At 49.2% G+C, this 18,105-nt stretch overlaps 1 protein-coding gene across 2 annotated transcripts; it reads left to right on the top strand.

Annotated features, from left to right (window-relative positions):
• The first annotated feature begins 11,931 nt into the window (after positions 1-11,931).
• LOC119269242 (autophagy-related protein 18f-like) lies at positions 11,932-17,995 on the top strand. 2 transcript variants are annotated; one of them, XM_037551040.1, is made up of 8 exons: positions 11,932-12,774; positions 13,727-14,188; positions 14,260-14,676; positions 15,436-15,672; positions 15,775-16,602; positions 16,701-16,867; positions 17,054-17,392; positions 17,673-17,995. In XM_037551040.1, exons 1-7 carry the CDS (start codon positions 12,589-12,591, stop codon positions 17,379-17,381), a joined length of 2,625 nt encoding a protein of 874 aa, XP_037406937.1. In that variant the 5' UTR covers positions 11,932-12,588; the 3' UTR covers positions 17,382-17,392; positions 17,673-17,995. The 2 variants fall into 2 exon arrangements, with proteins under 2 accessions (XP_037406937.1, XP_037406936.1); XM_037551039.1 differs by having other exon boundaries at positions 11,934-12,774; positions 17,693-17,995.
• Positions 17,996-18,105: the final 110 nt, after the last annotated feature.

Here is an 18,105-nt window from a genome sequence, read left to right as displayed (position 1 = left end):
CTCCCCTCTCTCCCTGGACCTCTTTCCCCTCCTCTGGCTCCCTCTCCCTCTCTTCCGAGCGCACCAGAGGGCGCCTCCGTGCTCTACCACGGCCACCGGCCACCCCACGCCTCGCCGACGCGCCAAGAAGCCCCGCCTTGTTCCCCTCTTCCTCCTCACCAAGGCGGAGGGCGCCGGAAGCCCTGTGATGCCGCCAACATCATCTTCTTCCTCGCCGGTCGCCGGTGATCCTCCTTGCCGCCCCGACTGCTCCGGACCGTCTCCGAGCTCGCTGACCTCCCCGTCCGACTCATCGTGAGCCTCCGACCCTACCCATCCCTCTCTTCTTCCCCGTAGGCCTCCGTAGCCACCGGACCGCCTATGCCCAAACCCGCCACCGCCTGTGCTCGCCACCGACGCGACTCCGGCGACCAAATGGTCCGCCCGACGCGTCCAACCCACTCACCGCATCGTGTAGATCACGTAGGAGCTAGCCCCGTTCTTCCAGAGCCACCGCAACGACGAGTTCGGCCTCGCCTGAACTCCGGCAGCCGCAAGGCTCGTCGCCGGCGTCGATTCCGGCTGTCCCAGGCCCGACAACCACCACCACTCGATGCACCACCGGGCCAGCTTTCCGGAGAGCCCAGCCAAGCTTCGAATGAAGCACCACAGCTCGACTCCGAGCACCTCCGCCGCGCCTGGCCATCGCCGGCGGCCTAACTCCGGTGAAGCCGACATGGCGATGTCATTAGGCTCTAATGAAGCCTTAACTAACACCCTAGTGCCACTGCCGTGTGGGCCCCGACGCCAAAATTAATTACTTTAATTTCTGTTTAGATTAGTGTTAATCTTGCGGACCCCACGTGTTAGCTTTGACTTTGGTCAAGTCAACATTGACCGACCCCACACGTCAGTGACTCATGCCAGCATTGTGTCACTAACCAGTGGACCCCACTGGTCAGGTTTGATCTAGACCGCTGCTGTTAACTTGTTGACGCAGGCATGACGTAGTGCTGACGCAATAAGTCATTTCTAGATTAAAAATAATTCAGAAAATTCCAGAAAATTGCCTAAACTTCTAAAAATCATAGAAATTCAACCGTAACTCCAAATGAAATAAATTATATATGAAAAATTATTAGAAAAATTCAAGGAATCCATTTGTACCATTTTCATGCATGTTTGAACAATTTTTGTCCTCTGTTTTGGACAAAACAAATAAAGGACATTTAAATAATCATATATGGAGTTGGAATTTGAATCTTGTATTCAAACCAACTTCATTTAAATCATAACTAGATGCATTAGCTCAAATCACAGCATATTGCCATGTCATGATCATGCATCATATTGTCGCATATGCATTGATTGTGTTCTTCTCTTTTGCCGGTGTTTGTTCCCCTTCAGTAGACGACATTCCGACGATGTGATCGATGACACCGATGAAGAGCTATAATATCTTTAGAAGTGCCAGGCAAGCAAAACCCCCTTGTTCATTTCGATACAATCCCACTCTCCCACTCCTGCTCTCTTTTACTGCATTAGGACAACACGATTCCTCTGTTACTTGCTGCGGTAGTTGAACCCCTTATCCTCTGCATGACATGTCATTGCCACAGTAAATAGATGAAACCCACTAGCATGAGTAGGAGTTGTTTGAGCCCTGATGTGCCTACTCATTCATGCTTGTTTGTCATGCCTGCTACTGCTTAGAGTTGAGTCAGGTCTGATTCATCGGGGATGAATCGGAGGTGTGTAACATGTCCTACTGTTGAGAGCTAAGTGTGTGAACACGATTTGGTAAAGGTAGCGGTGAGAGGCCATGTAGGAGTACATGGTGGGTTGTCTCATTGAAGCCGTCCTTAGGAACCGAGTTCTGTGTTTGTGATCCATGAAACAGTTACTACCACGCATTGGGCCCGAAACCAATGGACCCTCTCGGCTTCTTGATCACCCTTGTCCTTTGTCCAGGAGTTGCAACTAGTTTCTGGTGTTTATAGGATATGTGTTGGCGGCCGTGCATAGCGCTGACCCTAGGGGTGGGCTATGATGCGGTAGATACACCGTGGCACGGTGTATCGGGCGCCCATTTGGTGTCTCGGGAACCCTGTTCACATCGTTCGGGGCCGTATGTGGAAACCTCGGCCGGACTCCCTGCGGATGGAACCTGGATAGGTGATAAACCTGGACTAGAGACTTGAGTATTTAGGTAGGCCGTGGCCGACACCCTCGTTGGGTTTCTGCTTGAAGGTTACCGAGTACATGTCATGTAAACAGCGGTAAGTGGTGAGAGCGTGTGTGAAGAAGTACACCCCTGCAGGGTCAACATCATCTATTCGAATAGACGTGTCCGCGGTAAAGGACTTCTGGGTTGCCTATAACAGTTCATAGACAAGTGAAAGTGGATACTTTAAAACTCGCAAGATAAGTGTGAGCGCTATGGATGGCCTTCTCGTAGGGAGACGGGAGCGGATCCATAGTGGTGTATTGAATGGTGAATATGTGGACTCGTGTGCGCCACCTCAAAAGAGTTTCTTGTAGTCGTAGTTCAGGTTAGCCACTGAGTAAAAGCTGGCTTGCTGCAGTTAAACTCCACCCCCCCTTGTTGATACCGATGCATATGTAGCTAGTTCTGATGTAAGTCTTGCTGAGTACCTTTGTACTCATGTTTGCTTAATTTATGTTTTGCAGAGAGATTTCAGTCTCGCTAGTAGTTCCGTGTGGACTTCAACGTTTAGCTCGATACCTCAGCTATGATCTTGTGCCCTCGGCAGGATCTGGTAGATAGTCAGGCTTGTCTGCCTTTTCCAATTATAGATGTCTGTACTAAGACATGTTAAGCTTCCGCATGTGCTCTGATTGTATGCTATGATTGTTGGGTCATGAGACCCATGTTTGTAATATCTCGCTCCTCGGAGCCTAATGAATAAATACTCTGAGTCATAGAGTCTTGTTGTGATGCCATGTTGTACTGCACATATTGAGCATATTGTGTGTATGATTGAAATGCTTGGTATGTGTGGGATCCGACAACCTAGTTGTTTATCCTTGGTAGCCTCTCTTATGGGGAAATGTAGTCTTGTGCTTCCATAAGCCATAGTAGTCCGCTACAGCCTGGTTCACCGGAGTCCTGCTAGCCCAGCACTACTGCTCAGGACACTTGACTGGCCGGCATGTGTTTCACTTCGTTCCTGTGTCTGTCCCTTCAGGGAAATGTCACGCAGTGACATCCGGAGTCCTGTTAGCCTAGTGCTACAGCCCAGATTCACACGCTGCTGACCGACATGCTCGATGTTGATTCATGTATGCCTGTTCCTGTAAGTTAGTGCCACTTTGGGTTCATGACTAGTCATGTCGGCCCGGGTTCTCTGTCATATGGATGCTAGCGACACTATCATATACGTGAGCCAAAAGGCGCAAACGGTCCCGGCCATGGTAAGGCGACAACCGTGGAAATACCGTGCGTGAGGCCGCAAAGTGATATGAGGTGTTACCGGCTAGATCGATGTGACTTGGAATCGGGGTCTTGACAGGCACCCCAAACTTATAGCATTATATGCATCAGCTCCGAATCATGTCTTTGGTCAAATGTTGGGTTTGCCCGGATCCTATGTTTTGGTACCTTACGTTCCGCTCTATCGTCTAAGGTAGCGCTAGGAGAACTACTGCGATTGTGCCCCGGTTCTGGTGGGTTCAGCACCTCAATAGAGAAAGCTAAAACTGACTGTCATGATAAGGCGAGAGACTGGTCGCTGTTCGGCGAGGTTTTCAAGTCCCTAAAGACTTATGCCGCTTAGAGCGAGGGGCCGGCCCTGTCCGGCTTAAAGGCGTGTATCGTGCCCCGAATTCGGCCTTCCGAATACCAGGGGCTTCGCCGAAATTTAAAATTATAGAATTCTATGACAAAGTGAGAGTGATAAAGCATCATTAGTTCAGTTGCCTTGTTCGCTGTGTTGAGCACCTCCCTCGAAGGATCCAAACATGGGAACAAGAGTGCTCAGGTTTATCCCAAACACCCCAGCACTCGTGGCATGGGGGCAGAAGCCGAGGACTAGCCATCTCTCAGATTGGATTAACAGCCAAACAGAAGGTAATATTTTAAATTCCAACAAGCGTTGCACAGCGCATATGAAACAAGTTTTCATACATACAGGATAAAACGAGCAAGTCTCATTCAAATATTACATCTTTTGAACACTTGTCCGCGATGAGACGGACACCCGGCAGAACACCCTCATAGTACATCTTGGGGTGGCGGTGCTCCTTGCCCTCTGGCGGCCCCTCCTTGATCAACTTCACGGCGTCTAGCTTGACCCACTGCAATTTCACACGGGCGAAAGCCCGGCGTGCACCTTCAATGCAGACAGATCGCTTGACGACCTCCAGCCACGGGCAGGCATCCACAAGCCGCCTCACCAGGCCGAAGAAGCTGTTCGGAAGGGCGTCGCCAGGCCACAGCCGGACTATAAAGATCTTCATGGCCTGATCGGCCGCCTTATGTAGCTCGACCATCTGCTTCAGCTGGTCGCTCATTGGCACCGGATGTTCGGCCTCAGCATACTGAGACCAGAACAGCTTCTCCATCGAGCTTCCGTCCTCGGCCTAGTAAAAAATTGTGCGACATCGGACACACTGCGGGGCAAATCTGCGAATGCTCCTGAAGAGCTCCGGATCCGGGTAAGTAGTCGGTAATTTACTTTTACATGCTTGCTTTGCATATAGAAAGCCTTACCCGCCGCTATCTTCTTCATCGCGTCGATCTCTTGGAAGGCCTTTTGGGCTTCGGCCTTGGCACTTTTTACACTCTCGAGGGCCGCGGCAAGCTCAGACTCCCGCGTCTTGGAGTCAAGCTCCAACGCCTCGTGCTTCACCATAAGAGCCTGGAGCTCTTGCTGCACCTCGCCCACCCGAGCCTCGTGCTTCTCTCGCTCGGTGCGCTCCTTGGCCGCTTTATCTTCGGCCTTGGTTAGCGCTTGCTTCAGGGCCGCCACCTCGGTCGTGGCCCCTGGCAAACATACGATGATCCTGTCATTTTGCAATCGCGTCCTCTTTTATATATATATATACATAAGACAGGGTACTACTTACCCTTGTTCTCCTCGAGCTGCCTCTTGGCAAGGCCGAGCTCTTTCCTGGACCCCTCGAGGTCCTGCTTCAGTACGGCGACCTCCGCAGTTAGTGCGGCGGACGCCAGCAGCGAAGCCTACATATGCATATTGACACACTTATATTAGAGTCTTGCGATATTATTTGATCCTCTATTCGGCTTTTCTTTGTGAACACCGAACAAAGCATCAGGGGCTACTGTCTATGCGGTAATATTTCTACTACATTTTAAAACACTTACCTCGAAGCCTGTTAGAAGGCTGGCACAGGCTTCAGACAATTCGCTCTTGGCGGACCGAACCTTCTGGATCACCGCACTCATGATAGTGCGGTGCTCCTTGTCGATGGAAGCACTGCGAAGCGCTTCCAGCAGATTGTCCGGTGCCTCTGGATGGACAGAGGTCACCGGCACAGGCGTCTTGCCCTCTTAGAAGGAGGCCGCCTGCACGAGCCTGGAACCGCTGGAGGTTCCGGCGCGGTGTTCGGCTGAGGTCCGAACTCGGAGCTCTCAGGGGCCCCGTCCCCTCGGCTCCCAGAGTCCGGAAGGTCGCCTTGAGGCGCCTCCGGGACTGTCTCCCCTCGATCCGGTGCCTCTTGAGACAACACCTCGGCGTCGTCGGCAGGATGAGGGGAGGTGGCGGTCGGGACTGGATCGCTATCCATGTCCGACAAGCCCAAGGAGCCGTCCGATGATACATCGATACTGGCTCATGGCGGCCTGCATAATTGCATTCGGCGTTAGGGAAAGCAGTGCGACAAAGGAATCCTATGAGTTACTCTGGTATCCGAATACTTACGATCTCCCCTGGGGCTTGACCCTAGGCAACCACTCGTCTTCGCCTTCGTCGGCGGCGATGGAACCGTCCGGAAGGAGAGTCCTTCCCTTCTTGGACCCTCCGGCCTCCCCAGTTGGGGCGGCCTTCCTTTTATTGTCTCCCCCAGTTGGTGGGGGAGCATCTTCTTCTTCTTCTTCCTTGTCTTCGGGGGAAGAGTGCGCCGCAGAGTCATCGGACGGTGAGTCCGACGACGCCTGGCGTCGGGAACTCTTTCAGGTTCCCTTGGCCTTCTTGGTCTTCTCCGGCACCGTATAAGGGGCCGGAGTCAACATCTTCGCCAGAAGAGCGTCTGCGGGGCCTTCGGGCAAAGGAGCCGGACAGTCGATCTATCCGGCCATCTTCTACCAGTCCTGTCAAAGGTACGAGAGTTTAGATCCCGCATAGAGTCAATCTATATAAAAAAATAAGTATCCTGTGAAAGGTAAAGCAGCTTATCGCACTAGCTTGGCGCTTCGCGCTGAATCCGCGATCCTCAGTAATAGGGGGGGACCTCGGCACTTTTGAACAACACCCTCCAGGCGTCTTCATGAGTCGTGTCGAAGAGCTTGTTCAGAGTTCGGTGCTGCGCCAGATTGAACTCCCACAAGTTGAACTCCCGTTGTTGGCACGGGAGTATCTGGCGGATGAGCATAACTTGGACTATTTTGACAAGCTTGAGCTTCTTGTTCACCATGTTTTGAATACATGTTTGGAGTCCGGTTAGCTCTTTCGAATTACCCCAGGACAGGCTCTTCTCTTTCCAGGAGGTGAGCCACGTGGGGATGCCAGATCGGAACTCGGGGGCCGCTGCCCATGCAGGGTCGCGTGGCTTGGTGATATAGAACCACCCTGATTGCCGCCCCTTTATGGTTTCCACAAAGGAGCCCTCGAGCCATGTTACGTTGGGCATCTTGCCCACCATGGCGCCTTCGCACTCCGCCTGGAGGCCGCCCACCACCTTCAGCTTGACATTGAAGGTCTTCAGCCATAAGCCTAAGTGGGGCTTGATGCGGAGGAAGGCCTCGCACACGACGATAAATGCCGAGATGTTGAGGATGAAGTTCGGGGCCAGATCGTGGAAATCCAGGCCGTAATAAAACATGAGCCCCCGGACGAAGGGGTGGAGAGGGAATCCCAGTCCGCGGAGGAAATGGGTGAGGAATACTACTCTCTCATGGGGCCTGGGGGTGGGGATGAGCTACCCCTCATCTGGGAGCCGGCGCGCGATGTCGTCGGGCAGGTATTCGGCTCTCCTCAGTTTCTTGATGTCTCCTTCCGTGACGGAGGAGACCATCCACCTGCCTCCCGCTCCGGACATGATTGGAGAAGGCCGAGGTGGGAAGTGCGGACTTGGGCGCTAGAGCTCGAGTGTGCGAAAACGGACGGGTAAGGGAGGAAGAAGGCGTGGATAGAAAGGTGAATCCTTATCCTTTTATATGGGCGGACGAAACTAAGTGTCCCCACTTGCCTGGTAAAACTCGCTTATCCCCCAAGCGCCGCAATTGATGGCGCGGTTGGGTTACCCACGCCCGTATTGATGAGAATCCCGTAATAAGGGGACACGATCTCTGCTTTGACAAGACTTGTCGAAAAACTGCCTCGCGTTATGTGCGGGGCTAGTTAAAAGAAACGGTACGAATAATCACCGGGCCATGACGTAGCGTCATGCTGCCAAAACAAGCCAGCAAATTAGATCTTCGAAAATATTATTCTCTCTACGGTGGAATGTGGAACTTATTTTGCAGGGTCGGACACTATCCTCATATTCAAATTCTTCTGTGATGTATTCGGAGAAGGAACCCGCCTTGTAATGCCGAAGACAATACTGTGGCGCCGGACTCATCCTCATTGAAGCCTGGTTCAGGGGCTACTGAGGGAGTCCTGGATTAGGGGGTCTCCGGACAGCAGGACTATCTCCATTGGCCGGACTGTTAGACTATGAAGATACAAGATTGAAGACTTCGTCTCATGTCCGGATGGGACTCTACTTGGCGTGGAAGGCAAGCTAGGCAATACGGATATGGATATCTCCTCCTTTGTAACCAACCTTGTGTAACCCTAACCCTCTCCGGTGTCTATATAAACCGAAGGGTTTTAGTCCGTAGCACAACAACCACAAAATACAATCATACCATAGGCTAGCTTCTAGGGTTTAGCCTCTCTGATCCCGTGGTAGATCTACTCTTGTACTACCCATATTATCAATATCAATCAAGCAGGACGTAGGGTTTTACCTCCATCAAGAGGGCCCGAACCTGGGTAAAACATCATGTTCCCTACCTCCTGTTACCATCCGGCCTAGACGCACAGTTCGGGACCCCCTACCCGAGGTCTGCCGGTTTTGACACCGACAGTGAGCATCATGAAATTGGTGATGGAGGATGGTTGATGATGACGATGGCGACAGATTCCCCTCTCCGGAGCCCCGAACGGACTCCAGATCAGCCCTCCCGAGAGGTTTTAGGGCTTGGCGGCGGCTCCATATCGTAAAACGCGATGAAATCTTCTCTCTTATTTTTTTCTCCCCGAAAGCAGATATATAGAGTTGGAGTTAGAGTCGGGAGGTCTCCAGGGGGCCCACGAGGTAGGGGGGCGCGCCCCCACCCTCATGGAAAGGGTGTGGCCCCCTTGGTCTTCATCTTTGGTGAGGATTTTTTATTATTTATTGTAAGATATTCCATGAAGTTTTAGGTCATTTTGAGAACTTTTGTTTTCTGCACATAAAACAACATCATGGCAATTCTGCTGAAAACAGCGGCGGTCTGGGTTAGTTCCATTCAAATCATACAGTTAGAGTCCAAAACAAGGGCAAAAGTGTTTGGAAAAGTAGATACGACGGAGACGTATCGACCTTCATGGGCCTTAGTGGAGAGAGTGAAGGGTCGCAAAGGGCTGGCCGCCCCCCTTGGCAGTCTGAATTGGACTAGGGAAAGGGGGCGGTGCCCCCCTTTCCTTCCCCTCTCCCTCTCCCTTCCTTCTTCCCCCTTCCACCAAGTGGAATCCTACTAGGACTTGGAGTCCTAGTAGGACTCCTCTCTCTGGCACGCCCTACAGGGGCCAGCCGGCCTCCCCGTCTCCTCTATATACGTAGCCAAGGGGCACCCTAGAACACACAAGATCAATTGTCTTAGCCGTGTGCGGTGCCCCCCTCCATAGTTTACCACCTCGGTCATATCGTCGTAGTGCTTAGGCGAAGCCCTGCGCCGGTAACTTCATCATCACCGTCGTCACGTCGTCGTGCTGACGGAACTCTCCTTCATCCTCAACTGGCTCAAGAGCTTGAGGGACGTCATCGTGCTGAACGTGTGCTGAACACGGAGGTGCCGTACGTTCGGTGCTAGGATCGGTTGGATCACGAAGATGTTCGACTATATCAACCGCGTTACTAAACGCTTCCACTTTCGGTCTACGAGGGTACGTGGACACACTCTCCTCGCTCGTTGCTATGCATCTCCTAGATAGATCTTGCGTGCTCGTAGGTGAAATTTTTGAAATACCGCGTTCCCCAACACACGCGCGTCCCCGTAAAAGCGGCATGAGGTATTGGGGTCACCTCGCACAGAATCAGTCGCCCTATATAGTCACTCTTCGCATCTAAGCGACCACTCCTTGCCATCAAGGCGGCATCGGTGTTGAGCGGACGTCTTCGCGGTGGTGACGGGGCGGTTGAGGGCCCACGTGGCGGCTAGGTTCATTGCAGACCCATTCCGATGCCCCGTCGGACTTGGCGAACGTGGAGCAGCGAGCAGCATTGCATCGATCGTACCGCGCCTGTTGCCTCGCCACGTGTCCTCCTCGAACAAGGCGGATTTTCCAAAACCAACTGTATATGCTCTTAAATCTGATGCTGGCAAACCGGTGAATGTTGCCGCTACATTATCATTTCCTTGTGTTTTGTTATCGTTGAATGTCAAAAAATCCAAATAAAATGCTGCTTTCTTTTTTATTGCACAAGCTTGGGGTAATCATCTCTTTCACATAACTCTACTTTCTTTCTTTGTTCATGGCTTTATACTATGGGCACATATGTGAACATATCTTTTCTTAATCGTGTTCATGTTGACATGTGCTATGTGACACAAGATGCCTCTTTTTGTGTCTCTGCGTTATTGGGGCATCTCCATGCTGACTTTCAAAGGACATCGCATTTGTCCACGAACCGGGGGACCAGTCCATAGACATTGATGAAGAAGCCAACCATCCAATCGTAGTAGCATATATTTCAAACCGGATTTCAACAAACTGAACAAATTACATACAAACCGGATGATTTTCATCTAAAACAGACGAAAACATTTATATTTTGTCATATTTCAACTAAACTGTAGCAGGCAATGCTAGGCTATTCTAACCTAGTCTATCGCCGGCCGCCGAGGAACCTCATTCCCATGACTTATTTTCCCCATGCCCGACAACAAGCTCATAGGACCGCCGTGAGCCCCGAAGGAATATGCTTCAATGGAACGGGAAGAGTAACTGAGGGAGTCCTGGATTAGGGGTCCCTGGACGTCCGGGCTATGTGACGTGGGCCAGACTGGCGGGTTGTGAATATACAAGATAGAAGGCTTCCCCCCGTGTCCGCCATGGGACTCTCCTTTGCGTGGATGACAAGCTTGGCATTCGGATATGAAGATTCCTTTCTCTGTAAACCGACTCTGTATAACCCTAGGTTCCTCCGGTGTCTATATAAATGGGAGGGGTTAGTCCGTAGAGGCGATCACAATCATACAGGCTAGACATCTAGGGTTTAGCCATTACGATCTCGAGGCAGATCAACTCTTGTAACCCCTATACTCATCAAAGTCAATCAAGCAGGGAGTAGGGTATTACCTCCATTAAGAGGGCCCAAACCTGGGTAAACATCGTGTCCCCTGCCTCCTATTACCTTCAATCCTCAGACGCACAGTTTGGGACCCCCTACCCGAGATCAGCCGGTTTTGACACTGACAATAACCTCCGCTTTCGTGAAGCACGTACCAAGGTTGGTTTTTTGGGGTGGGGAAAGACGATCGTGACCTACGCCCCCACGAAGCACGCAACTCACCGGCTTTAGGCCGGCAAGACGGTGGCAGTGGCCTTCATGGGATCAAAGCGGCGGCGGCCTCCCATGGTCTACCATTCCTCGCTATCGGCGGCGACAACGAAGTTGGCGACGTCTTCATCCGTGCCCGAGTCAAGTTCCTCCTCCACCGCGTCAATCTCCATGAGCATGGCTTCTTTCTCCGCCTGCCGGACGCGTTGCCTCCATCGCTCGCAGAGGATCTATCGGGAGATGGCGTTGCCAACCTGGATTGGCGAGGACATCGTGGCGATGGTGGTGACGGTGGCGGTGGCAGTGGCGCTAGCTCCGGAGAGCCTGCCGACAAGCCAGCCTGTATCAGGCTGGCTCGTCGGGCGACCCAACCGGCTGCAATGACGGAGAGCTCCGTCTGCTCGTTGGAGAGGCTGTCCCACAAGGCCTTGGAGCCGGATGCCATGGTGGGTGAAGTGCATGAGGAGATGTAGAGAGAAGGTGTGGTATGTTTTTTGCCTGACGCCTGGCCACGTCTAAATAATAAGCGGATGCGATGACAAATTGTGGCACCGATAATAATAACACTATCTTCATACTTCTTTTAGTCATCAAGTATTTACAGAACGTTTTAGTATCATTCTATTGTCAAATAAATCGGGCGGCAAACGCATGGCATCAACGATCCAGATGCATACTCCCCCCACCACATGACACACGTAGTAAGCAATTCAATCAAACTATTAAAAAGATGCATACTCATGACAGACCGGGCCAATGAGCCCACCTAGCACGGTGAATCGACTCACCGAACCCGACCGTGCCAGGCAGATCCGTCGGACGCGAAGGAGAGGACCACACGACACGAGAGAGAGAGCAGGGAAACGTAGCCGGCGAGGCAACGACGCGAACGTAGTCGGGTAGGCGAGATAACCGATCCCCGTTACTACTCCTTAACCTCGGCTCCCTCCCTTGGCCGCCTCGTCTTCCGCTTTCTTGCCGCATCAAAACTCCACACGAAGCCAAGCAAAACTAGGGAACGCCAACCGGCTTGGCTTCGCATCATTATTATTTTCCGATCCGATTCGAAAACTCAGCGGAAGCAAGGCAGCAACCGATTTGATTTTTCAATACTCCTCCAATCCAGTTCTATATTTTTTCACCTAATCGATCCCATCTCCGGGGCCCCGTCCGTCTCCGTCCCCTTCCCCTCCCCGTTCCCACACGGCCAAAGGAAAAAAGAAAGAACAGGGCTCAAACCCGCAAACCCTCGCTTTCTCCGATCGAATTGCTCGCCCGACCACCACCAGTTCGCCGGCCTCCCCACCACCAGTCCTCGCCGCCCCATCCAGGCTCTCGCCCCTCCCGCCCGTGCTGATTCCCCCCACCTCCGAGCTCGCCCGCGCGCGGCCATGTCGCTCACCTAAGGATACGGTTGGTGGGCTGTTTCTTGCAAGAGCCTCCTCCGAGCCACAAGAGAAACAGCCCGGGGGGACCTCAGCCGCCGATTCGATCGCCGCAGCACCGCCGCCCAGGTCAAGCCAAGCAAGCGCGTTCCGTCTAGGTTTGGTTTAGCTTGCGGGCCAAGGCTCCGTTTCGCATCTGAGGAGGAGGAGGAGCGGCGGTGCCCGGTGGCGGTAGCGTGCACGGGTCCCTGGCTGGGCTAGGCTTGGCTTGATGCGGAACGGCGCGCAGGCTCCTCGCGGCACCGGCGGCGGGGGGCTCTTCTCTGCGCGCTCGCTCTCCAGCTACATGCGCATCGTCTCCTCGGGGGCCTCCACGGCCGCCTCCACGCTGCGCTCCGCCGGCGCCTCGCTGGTCAACTCGATCGCCAGCCACGACGACGATGCGGGCCGCGACCAGGTTCCGCCCCCTCCCTCTTTCGATCCTCTTTTTCCTTTCGAAATTTTCCGCTGGTCGCTCCTCAAGCATAGCAAGTGTTGGTTAGATTGCTAATAATTGGACACTAGTATGCACGATTTTAGTTGTCCCACGTGTGCATTAATAAGGGTAACCGATGCAAACCCAGCAAAAAAATAATTGTGGCCGGAAGGAACTGCCAATTTTGTTCCTCCACCAGAGCTGCACAACCGTATGTGGCAATTTTGCTATTTATTGTTAGTGTCGACGCATTTATGCTGAACACCATATACCCAACTGCTGATGTTTGCATCGTGTACTGCTCTTTTGGCATGTTATTGTAGTAGCTAATATCTAGCAGAAATGCAAAGTGTCTGATGAGTAGACAAGCCGCAGATGTGGAATCGTAAGAGTTATCATGATTCATGAATATACAAGCTAGCTTTGAGTTCTGGTTGCAATTATCTGGATCCGAAATGTTCCTGTTGGGCCAGGTCAGGACACTATGACAATGCATATTCTACATCATTCCTTGTCCGTGTAAAGTTGTAGTGATACATTCATTATGCACACTGAATCTACTAACGGATATGGGAGTGTGAGTTGTATTCTTATTTCTTAACCTTTTGACATTGTAACACGACATTTTTTCTTGTAAAAAGGGCTAAATCGGAAATTTTGCTGTGTCATTAACCTTGAATATCACCGTACTATGTATTAAAATATACTTTATGTCAAGAAAAAAGTTGTTCCTGATCTTGAAACTGATGATTAGTGGTTCATACTGACAAGTATCATTGTGTTATAGTCAGTATCTTAGACGATTAGCATTTCCATGCAAAGTGTATAGGCTTGTAATCTTCTTGAATATATGATTTGATTCTTATAATCCTCATAAGTAATAATATCTCACTGTGAAAATGTGCTAATACATGTCCTCTCATGTGATTTACAGGTACAATGGGCTGGGTTTGATAAACTTGAATGTGGGGGTGACGTGCTGCGACAGGTTTTGCTGCTAGCATACAGATCTGGCTTCCAAGTGTGGGATGTTGAACAAGCTGATGATGTAAGACAGATAGAATCAAGACATGATGGTGCTGTTTCTTTCATACAACTGCTGAAGAAACCAATTGCCTCTAAGAGAGGTGAAGACAGATTTGTAGATGCACGGCCATTGCTGGCTCTTGCTGGTGGTGGAACTAGCACAGGAAGTGCAAACGGCCATGATGCCAATGGCCCTGGCTTCAATGGAACTAATGGCACTTACCATAATAGTGGCAGTGAAAAACTGCCTACCATCGTTCGCTTTTATTCGCTGAAGGACCATGGTTATGTTCATTCAATGAAGTTCAGATCAGCTGTTTATTCCATAAGGTGCAGTCCTAGAGTTGTAGCTGTTTCTCAGGCTACTCAGGTATGCATACTTCCTGGTTCTAAATCGGTATTTGGATCATGGATGATCTTAATGGAACAAACCTTTTGCAGATCCATTGTTTTGATGCTGCGACATTGGAGCTGGACTATACACTTCTTACCAGCCCTATAGTTTCACCGATTTCTGGTTATGGCCCACTTGGGTTAGGTCCAAGATGGATTGCGTATTCTGGGAGTCCAGTTCCAGTTCCAAATACAGGCCGTGTTAGCCCTCAGCTTCTTAGCCTGTCTCCCATAGTTCCGCCTCCTGGTTCAAATGGCAGTGTGGTTGCATACTATGCAAAAGAATCAAGCAAGCAATTGGCTGCTGGCATTGTGACGCTTGGTGATGTTGGCTATAAGAAGCTGTCCAGGTATTATTCAGACATGATTCCAAATGGTAATGGTAATATAAAGCAAGGGAATGCTGGCTTCAAAGCAAATGGAGTAACAAATGGGCATACTATTGACAGTGAATATGCTGGAACGGTACGTTATTTATCACACCGCATATGTTCTTCATGGACTCTCTTATCCCAAAGGTGGTAAACCAATTGGTTATGGCATATGGGATACTCTATTATGTTGTCTCCACATGCGAATCATACATAAAACGACGAATTTTAAGACCGTTAGGGACCTAATAACCGATGTGACTGTGGGTAACAACCTGACAATGTGGTTGGTAATTTCACGAGTATCGTCTGCTCCATTCAACCCTGTGTAGATGCCGTGCAAAACTATAGAGACAACATAATAGAATGGCTGTCTCCATTCTAACCCCCCGAAAAGATTTTGTTAGTTTGCTTTGTTCAGAAGATAATGAAAAGTTCTGTTTCCTTGTAGCGATGTGTCGTTTTTTCTCGAACTATAACCTAAATAAAGTAAGTTTAGTAGGACGGGTGGGAAGTAAATCCCTCCTTCCTTTGGTCGGCATGGGAATCAAAGATAGTACTCCCTCCGTTCCGAATTACTTGTCTTGGATTTGTCTAGATACGGATGTATCTAGACTCATTTTAGTGCTAGATACCTCCGTATCTAGACAAATCTAAGACAAGTAATTCGTAACGGAGGGAGTAGATGGATGGGCGTTGGATGACAAAACTTTGCCCTCTTCGATTAAGTTGAATTACTAAATTGTGATTATCTTCAAACATGTGTCTTTCTACAATTATATGTGCTATCAGCTATGTTTGTCTTATGTACTTCATGAAATGTGACATAGATGCTGTTCCCTTTCAATGGCAGGTCATTGTTCGAGATATTGTATCTAAAGCAATGATAGTTCAGTTCAGGGCACATACAAGTCCCATTTCAGCACTCTGTTTTGATCCCAGTGGAACTTTGCTGGTGACAGCTTCTATTCATGGCCGAAACATCAATGTTTTTCGCATTATGCCTTCTGTGGATGGGAGTGCATCAGAAGATGGTCCAAATGGTACCTATGTTCATTTGTTTAAATTGCAAAGAGGCATCACCAATGCGGTAAGCTGGCATTCATATTTCATTTTCTGGCTAAATGCATTCGTATTACTTAATCATTTCCTTTATATTTGATGACTTATAACAATATGACCTTTATGATAGGTCATAAAAGATATCAGCTTTAGCGACGACAGTGAATGGATACTGATTAGCTCGTCGAGGGGAACAAGTCATTTCTTTGCAATATCTCCATATAGTGGATCCACAAGCTTTCGCTATAGTGATAACAACCTTGCAGAAAATAATTATGTTGTGGATTCATCAGTTAAGCATGCCACTCATTGGTCTCAGAACGCAAGCCCCTCTATGAGCCTTAGTCAGAAGATGCTTTCTCTATCTGGCCCCCCTGTCGCATTATCTGTTGTTAGTAGAATAAGAAATGGGAGTAACTTGTTGAAGGGTGCTGTCCATGGTGCTGCAGCATTTGCAACAGGTGTTTCCAGTCCAATTTCTGGTGCTATCGCTTCAACATTTCACAACTGCAAGGGTGGTGTTAATTCAGATGACAGTTTGCTTTGTATGAAGTATTATTTACTAGTTTTTTCTCCGTCTGGGAGTATCATACAGTATGTTCTCCATCACTCAGCTGAACCAGATTCTGGAATTGATTATCCTTCAGATGCCACTTCTTATGGATCTCAAAGAGAAACTGACACAAGATTTGTTATTGAACCTCTTCAGAAGTGGGATGTTTGTCAAAAGAGAAATAGAAGAGATACTGCTGAGAGTAATTTATATAATGATTTTGACAGTGGTGAAAATAATAAAATTTTCCAGAAAGTTGTCAGGAAAGGAACTAGTATCTATCCGTCCAATGGTGCTGCTACTGAAAGGCTGAAGCTTAGCGCTGATGAAAATCATAATTATTATATTTCTGAGAGTGAACTGCAGACACATGTTGTGCAAATTCCAGTCTGGTCAAGATCCGGGGTACTTCTTTTTACCTGTTTTCGTTCAATGCCACATTTGTCTCTTCTGTTTTCTATGTTTCTGCATTCATAACACCTGTGTGTTAACTGGTGGCCCAGGTGCACTTTCAAGTAATAGGGAGCGACACCTTAGATGCATACGCCACTGATAACATTTCAGGGGAAATCGAAATTGAAAAAGTCCAGACTTATAATGTGGAATCAAGGTCAAAGAATCTCATACCGGTCTTTGACTCACTTCACACATCTAGGTTTCAACAGACAAGGTTTGCTCTAAGCTTGCATTTGTGCTTGGTGCCTTATGTTAGTGATTGTGTTAAGTTAGTCATGTAGTACATCCATCAGGTTGATAAAGTCTGATAAATCTTCCTTGTATAATGATGATGGTGTGTTGATGTTATTCTATTTTGATCATTGTGCTAATTTCTAATTCCCTTCTTTTTTCCCTTTAGGGTGAACACACCTGATAGTAACAGAAGTGGGTTGCTGCAGCGACATAAGTCTGGATTTTCAGCAGATGGTAGACTCTCTTCCAGAAGCAGTTGCAGTTCTTTGGATTGCATGTCTGAAGTCCCAAATAGTTCTGATGATAACACTGTTGGCCAATATTTAGTAGAAGATAGTGCTGCTGCTGCTGCTGTAAATAAGAACTTGAACGTTAACCACCAAGCCGAGCTTGTAAATAACACTGAGAGCCTGAACAGGGAGGCCCAGCTCGGAGTTGTAAATAGCAAAGACGATTGTGAAGATAGCGAGCTACTCCCGGACTTATGTCAGTGATGATATCTAAGGTAAGCACCACAACACTTTTTCTAAGCACAGGCATACATATTAAGTTGTTTGAACTTCTGAGGTAGTCTGTTGCATTGCATCTGAAGAATTGAGCTTGGATGATGTTTTGGATCTTCTCAATTCTTAGCACATATTCCATGGCGTTTCTTCTGCACTACTAATAATATGTGGTGCTCCATCTCCAATAATAAAAAGGGGTGCTCAACATATATTGTATGTTGCTGGTGTTTACGGTGCTAAAATTGCTTGAACCATTTCGTTTGGAAGTAATGGTCATAGGTTGTTGGCATGCCTTGCAGATGATCACTGGTGATGGTCCTGGAGGAGGAGCTCCTTGAATCGCTGAAGTCTTTCCCGTGTGTGTGTAACTGTTAATTCTTTCATTTCTCCATCTGGAGTTCTTGGCCTCTCTTCTGTAGTACTCCACTATTTATAAGCATTCATGATAAGTTTACCAAGGAAAGGATGAAAGGGAGGTCGAATTATGGCCCTGCGTGTATGGGAGCCCTAGTGATGTGAAGTTGGGGTTTCTATCTTACAAGAACTTGTACATAACGAGATTGTTCATTCCATTTTCAATAATAGCCCTTAATTTGTGAATATTTATGTGCATATGTGTCCATACTGGTGGCAGCTGCTAGAGATTTCCTGTCAGTTCTGGTAAACTGTGTTGCAACTGGACCAATACCACCGCTTAATTATGTTGTGCTGT

Source organism: Triticum dicoccoides, chromosome 3A (assembly GCF_002162155.2).
Source record: "Triticum dicoccoides isolate Atlit2015 ecotype Zavitan chromosome 3A, WEW_v2.0, whole genome shotgun sequence".
Lineage (NCBI taxonomy): Eukaryota > Viridiplantae > Streptophyta > Magnoliopsida > Poales > Poaceae > Triticum > Triticum dicoccoides.
Note: the sequence above shows the minus strand (reverse complement) of the source record. Positions and strands in the feature narration are given on the sequence as shown.